Below are 7,027 nucleotides of genomic sequence, written 5' to 3'. Positions count from 1 at the left end.
CATACTCACTGGTCAAACCGTGGTAACGACGCTTGATGTTTACCAAGAGAGGGTGATACTAAACGACAAACCTGGTTGGTACGGCCCCTTCTTCTCCATGCACGGTTCGTTCCATTTACTCATGCGGTGTGACGAACCCACAGGCGGCCCTCAAGTTGCTTTCCGATTAAACATAGAAAATTCTTAATTATGGCCTTGTCCGTGTTACGTGTCACCAGTCTTCAAATATTGAAAGAGAAATATTTTATCCAAAGACTCTGGTGTCACCGAAATACATGTCAAAGCACGTTTTACGATCGTTGCATTTATGGAATCCTGGCGGTCCCGTGTTGGTTTCCCATGGGACCCTTCAACATCATCATCGGGTCTATGGTTTACGTGTATATCCAAGTGAAGACTTTACCATCTAAAACTATGGTCAGCTATTTTCGTAGAGCTATCCTGGCTTCAGACAAGGGTGGAGTCGGCTCGGTTGTTTGATATCTGCTCTGCAATCATACCTTCTTCCTATGCATTGGTTTTATAAAAGGTGGCAATGTCATTATAAGTTCGTTACTACTCATGCTACGAATTTGAATATTTTTTGTAACTTGAGTCGACAGCATAGGCTTATGTTACACATTATCTCTTTTGGACAAAGACAACAGCACACACAAGTTGAGTTAGTATCGGTTTATTGTTCTTACAAACGACGTGAAGAGCCGGGAATGTTACTTCCACGCTGATTCCCGGAGTGCGGACCCGCAAGCCATATTATTTCGTTGTCGAACAGCAGTCTTGCCACCAAGCTATGCCCTCAAGATATCCGATGATAAACTAATCATAAGTAATGATGATAAGTGTAGAATCCGACATCAGTATGATAGTTTCAAAACAGCCAAAAAATGTATGTGAATTTTGCTAGACATGTATAAGTTTATCTATCATTCACAAAATGGAAGAGCCACAGTATGTTCTTTCGAAATGCCCTATTGGAAAGGCAGTAGGCGAAAAAATTCATGGTCGAATCCATAATTACTAAAAATAGACTTATTTTCCTACTGTACTGTTTAAAAAAGCTATCGTTGGTGAATTCGAAACCCACTAACGTTGCCAGCCTGTCTATGCAAGTTGGAGTTTCAAAAACGGTGAACACAATAATAATTGAGAGAACCATGGCCGTGGCGTTAGTTTGAGAAGTCTCGGCTTCTTTTCCACTGCCCGAAACGGCCATGGATCTGGCAGCCATCTTGGATCTATGCGAATGCGCTCGTCGCACAGCCACAATGAGAACTATGTTCATAACGTAAATGCATACTATTGGGGTATAAAGTATGAACACTAGATATGTTATTGAGAGGAACTGCGATGCCCATGGTGGCTTCACGAAATCTATCTCGGGCAAATCCGTGCACGGGTTGATCGTTTCAGTGATTGTCTGAGCAAGGTAAACGGGTGAACACAGGCCAATGATAAAGCAGGCGATTGAAACCACCACCACACTCAAGGTGCCTTTGGTACAATGCACCTTTGCCCATAGTGGGAAAGCAATGTGCATGAACCTCTCAAAAGTGATTAAAACGATTAACCAGTTTCTTGCCATGAGGGATATCCTATAGAAAGGAATGGTTATGTTATACAGAAGTTTTCCTATCTTCCCGTCTTCTCGGGCGAACACCTCAATCCTATTGGTAAAGTACACAGTCATATGGCGTATGAAGAAATACACGAGGCAGACGATGAGGAAGAGAAAATCACACGCGGCAAGGAACCGGAGGAGGAAAACAGACTGGTGCGATTTCTCCATTCGGCGGAGGACGACAAGATTCATGAGGTTCAGGATGATTCCGACGATGACAACGGGGGTGATGGCGCATGTGTAGAGGTAGAAGACGTCTGCGTAGACTGACCTGTAGATACAGTCATCTTTGGCAGCGGTGGAGGCGTCGAAGTGGTCGAACGCCTTGTCCGAATGAATGGTCATGGTTTCCATCGCTGTGTCGCTTCGTTTCCCGTAATTCAATGAATTATATATCAGCGCGGCGAATCGGGATTTGAAAAAGCATAACTAGCAATCAGATGGCCATATAAGTGGATAGTAATTCCACAATCTTTACAACAGAAGACGCTCACATTGCATCATATAGCACACCAGGATCATCCACACGCGCTCATCAACCTTGGATACGACTACCAGTTTACCGAAGTATAAAGCAGTATCCGTTACTTAGAATGACAGTTGCGCCTCGTTGCGTATTATTGCAGCGATGTTGAACGGTTTGCAGCGGGGTACGAACCCAGCTTTCCTGAGCAAAATACCACATTTCGAGAGAGTGCAAACCCCATTTTATTTGCAAAAGAATGAAATGACGTACTAACGTAATGAAGATAGAATTTCTCTGATAAACTCCAAAATGCATATTGACATCCACATGCGCACTTGAACATTGTTTTCTTCAGGGCGACTGGTCCTTTGGAACAAGGTCGCAGCTCGACGCCTCAATGGGCGTTTCTCGTATCGACCTCCATGTTGATCTGAGCTGCACTGGTTCAAATTGACGGTATTCACGTCACGCTGCATGTAAGGTGATATTGCTATTGTTCAAGAACAAAATGGTTCCAGCTTCAAAGGGTACATATAAAAAACATGGATTGAATTATAAGTGATAATACTCGTACATGTAAACTATTGTAAGGCAAAGTGGTACAGTGATTGGCCCTATAATTTCTAGAAAACAGCTGACACCATCCGTAAATACCAACAGAAGCTAAAATTGTACCGGTACCAGGGTTCATTGTTATATAACAAAATTATAAGATGAATAATTTTCATTGTCACTGCGAACGACGAAATATCCGCAAGTGTATAATCGGAAAAAACACTCTCACAACAACGACCAATAATTATTTCAACGCAAATATCAACTTTTATTTATATAACCGAGGGTAGATTACAGATAACAATCAAAGATATACGAAGGCAGTATACATATAGGATTAACAATAATTTAAAAGACATCATCCACGGCAGGAGGTATTTCAGTATTTCTTACCCATAGAATGCCAATTATATTGGTGAGGTTTCAGGTCCGCAAGTTACTTACCCCAGAGCTCCTAGGCCCCGCGCGGGTCCTAGGCTCTGAGGTTCCCGAGAATGACTCCCTGAGTACATATCAATCTCTCCCTCCAAGGTTGCGCACACGCGACAACCCATTACCTCTCACGTGGATCAATATACCGGTAATGATTTTATACTTAGTCCGATTTAACTTTAAATAGTTTTATTTTGATGAGATAAGATTGTCTTGATTAAAAATTCTGGTGCGCCTAAGATGAGAATTCCTATGCGTGTGCAGAGATATGTGCAAGTGTACAACATTTAAAAATGAGTAATTGTGGCCAACATGCTTCAGGTCTGTCCTAATACCAGTCATGAAGGGCTTGGCCTGGCACTCAGCTCAAATACATAGGTAAATGAAATAGCCAGGGGCTATGGGCTCATTGGTTAATCGTTAATCATAGTCACGGAAAAACCGTAGAGCTATCAATTGAAGCACGTTGCATTTCGCATTCAAACGTAGTAGGCTGAGATAGCAACGATTTCAGAGTGACATGTCCCTGGTCATAACCAGGATCAGTGTCTTCAAGGGTTTTAACAATGTTTATTGTCCCTTTCTTGACAAAAAAGGAGAGGTCACCAACATGCATTTTAGCGCCGGGTGAATTTTTTTTATCTTCATGATAGATTGAATGCTCCTTATGGTATCCTCATTCCATAGGGTGATTGTTTGTTTCTGGTTGGACAGGGAAATTAGATTTTATTTTAAAAAGTAGACAGCGCTGGCAATGCCATTCGAGATACATGTAGTTGGTCACAGGTTCAACTATGCAATAATGAACGTGAATAGATGTGGCTAGCATGATTTTTGCCTTAGCTTCATCTCGATGTTATAATTATCTTTCAAATCGTGAAATAGCTATAAATGCGTGTTCTTTGTGTCCAATGTAGCCAAGACATGAGAGGGCGCTGTTCTGATGACTACCACTTTAATAACCGCCATGTCACCCCACGAAGCTTGGTTTACGTAAGCAGTAAGCCGAGAGCAGTTTGGAGCTTGTGGTGGTATCATGTTGGACTTGATTGGTCTTTCTCGGGCTGGAATATCGCCGCTTCATAGTCGACAAACTGCATAAACCATTTTACAAACTAACTTCGTGTAAAATCAACAGTGTAAGCTCTCAATTCCAGTCATCACTCTGTGCCAAACATCGATCAGAAAGTAGATTGTGTTATTTCTCTTGAACCTATCCAGACAGGCAGGAATGACCACCTGCTTTCTGTTTAGCAGAGTAATGGTTTGATTTGAATTACAGCGTCAGGATTACATTTGTAGGTAACCTTTGCAACTGACCAACTCTTTTGTGTTGTAACTTACCGTGGGTAAATTTTAAATGCCTTGCTGGGCCTAATTGTACTGTTGTTATTATTACTTGCCAAAGTCTTCCAAATAAATAAATAGCCCCACATATCGAAGATTGCCGTTCAACTTAATTTACGAATACTATCTGCAAAATTCCGTGTTCTTATTAACGTCCGCGTTAACTGTTGCTTAACTGTCCCATTATTTGCTTTGATATTTCTGAAAGGGTATTGGCATCATTATTACTACATTTGAAGTACATGTTTGTACGATCGTTTGTTCTACCCTCCAACCTCCCTGACGGAGCTCATACATTTCTGGTGATCGCGCGAATTGACCCTTGTGCATTACCTACATTCAGCCTGATTCACACCACACACAACTATCAAAAACAGCCACTACATACTCACTGGTCAAACCGTGGTAACGACGCTTGATGTTTTGACAAGAGAGGGTGATACTAAACGACAAACCTGGTTGGTACGGCCCCTTCTTCTCCATGCACGTTTCGTTCAATTTACTCATCTGGTGTGACGAATCCGCAGGCGGCCCTTAAGTTGCTTTCCGATTAAACATAGAAAATTCTTAATTATGGCCTTGTCCGTGTTACGTGTCACCAGTCTTCAAATATTGAAAGAGAAATATTTTATCCAAAGACTCTGGTGTCACCGAAATACATGTCAAAGCACGTTTTACGATCGTTGCATTTATGGATTCCTGGCGGTCCCGTGTTGGTTTCCCATGGGACCCTTGAACATCATCATCGGGTCTATGGTTTACGTGTTAATCCAAGTGAAGATTTTACCATCTAAAACTATGGTCAGCTATTTTCGTAGAGCTATCCTGGCTTCAGACAAGGGTGGAGTAGGCTCGGTTGTTTGATATCTGCTCTGCAATCATACCTTCTTCCTATGCATTGGTTTTATAAAAGGTGGCAATGTCATTATAAGTTCGTTACTACTCATGCTACGAATTTGAATAATTTTTGTAACTTGAGTCGACAGCATAGGTTTATGTTACACATTATCTCTTTTGGACAAAGACAACAGCACACACAAGTTGAGTTAGTATCGGTTTATTGTTCTTACAAACGACGTGAAGAGCCGGGAATGTTACTTCCACCCTGATTCCCGGAGTGCGGACCCGCGAGCCATATTATTTCGTTGTCGAACAGCAGTCTTACCACCACGCTATGTAGTCCTCGAGATATCCGATGATAAACTAGTTATAAGTAATGATTATAAGTGTAGAAACCGACGTCAGTATAATAGTTTCAAAACAGCCAAAAAATATATGTGAATTTTGCTATACATGTATATGTTTATCTATCATTTCCAAAATGGAAGAGCCACAGTATGTTCTTTCGAAATGCCATATTGGAAAGGCAGTAGGCGAAAAAATTCATGGTCGAATCCATAATTACTAAAAATAGACTTATTTTCCTACTGTACTGTTTAAAAAAGCTATCGTTGGTGAATTCGAAACCCACTAACGTTGCCAGCCTGTCTATGCAAGTTGGAGTTTCACAAATGGTGAACACAATAACAATTGAGAGAACCATGGCCGTGGCGTTAGTTTGAGAAGTCTCGGCTTCTTTTCCACTGCCCGAAACGGCCATGGATCTGGCAGCCATCTTGGATCTATGCGAATGCGCTCGTCGCACAGCCACGATGAGAACGATGTTCATAACGTAAATGCATACTATTGGGGTATAAAGTATGAACACTAGATATGTTATTGAGAGGAACTGCGATGCCCATGGTGGCTTCACGAAATCTATCTCGGGCAAATCCGTGCACGGGTTGATCGTTTCAGTGATTGTCTGAGCAAGGTAAACGGGTGAACACAGGCCAATGATAAAGCAGGCGATTGAAACCACCACCACACTCAAGGTGCCTTTGGTACAATGCACCTTTGCCCATAGTGGGAAAGCAATGTGCATGAACCTCTCAAAAGTGATTAAAACGATTAACCAGTTTCTTGCCATGAGGGATATCCTATAGAAAGGAATGGTTATGTTATATAGAAGTTTTCCTATCTTCCCGTCTCCTCGGGCGAACACCTCAATCCTATTGGTAGAGTACACAGTCATAGGGCGTATGAAGAAATACACGAGGCAGACGACGAGGAAGAGAAAATCACACGCGGCAAGGAACCGGAGGAGGAAAACAGACTGGTGGGATTTCTGCATGCGGCGGAGGACGACAAGATTCATGAGGTTCAGGACGATTCCGACGATGACAACGGGGGTGATGGCGCATGTGTAGAGGTAGAAGACGTCTGCGTAGACTGACCTGTAGATACAGTCATCTTTGGCAGCGGTGGAGGCGTCGAAGTGGTCGAACGCCTTGTCCGAAGGTATGGTCATGGTTTCCATCGCTGTGTCGCTTCGTTTCGCATAATTCAATGAATTATATATCAGCGCGGCGAATCGGAATTTGAAAAAGCATAACTAGCAATCAGATGGCCATATAAGTGGATAGTAATTCCACAATCTTTACAACAGAAGACGCTCACATAGCATCATATAGCACACCAGGATCATCCACACGCGCTTATCAACCTTGGATACGACTACCAGTTTACCGAAGAATAAAGCAGTATCCGTTACTTAGAATGACAGTTGC

The 7,027-nt window shown here is 42.3% G+C and overlaps 1 protein-coding gene across 1 annotated transcript; it reads right to left on the bottom strand.

Moving 5' to 3' along the window:
• Nucleotides 1-4,105: 4,105 nt before the first annotated feature.
• On the bottom strand, nucleotides 4,106-6,768 carry LOC135484620 (uncharacterized). The gene is made up of 2 exons (XM_064766255.1): nucleotides 5,890-6,768; nucleotides 4,106-4,165 (listed from the first exon to the last, which is right to left on the bottom strand). Exons 1-2 carry the CDS (start codon nucleotides 6,766-6,768, stop codon nucleotides 4,106-4,108), a joined length of 939 nt encoding a protein of 312 aa, XP_064622325.1.
• Nucleotides 6,769-7,027: the final 259 nt, after the last annotated feature.

The sequence above is a fragment of the Lineus longissimus genome, chromosome 3 (assembly GCF_910592395.1).
Source record: "Lineus longissimus chromosome 3, tnLinLong1.2, whole genome shotgun sequence".
Lineage (NCBI taxonomy): Eukaryota > Metazoa > Nemertea > Pilidiophora > Heteronemertea > Lineidae > Lineus > Lineus longissimus.
This window is presented reverse-complemented; position numbering and strand designations above follow the sequence as displayed.

What these genes read in the sequence shown, in the direction of transcription:
- LOC135484620 (XM_064766255.1), bottom strand. Translation starts at nt 6,768, where the DNA reads ATGACCATACCTTCGGACAAGGCGTTCGACCACTTCGACGCCTCCACC. An exon ending in TAGACAGGCTGGCAACGTTA is followed by an intron (nt 4,166 to 5,889) that starts GTGGGTTTCGAA and finishes TGGTTTATGCAG; the next exon opens with TTTGTCGACTATGAAGCGGC.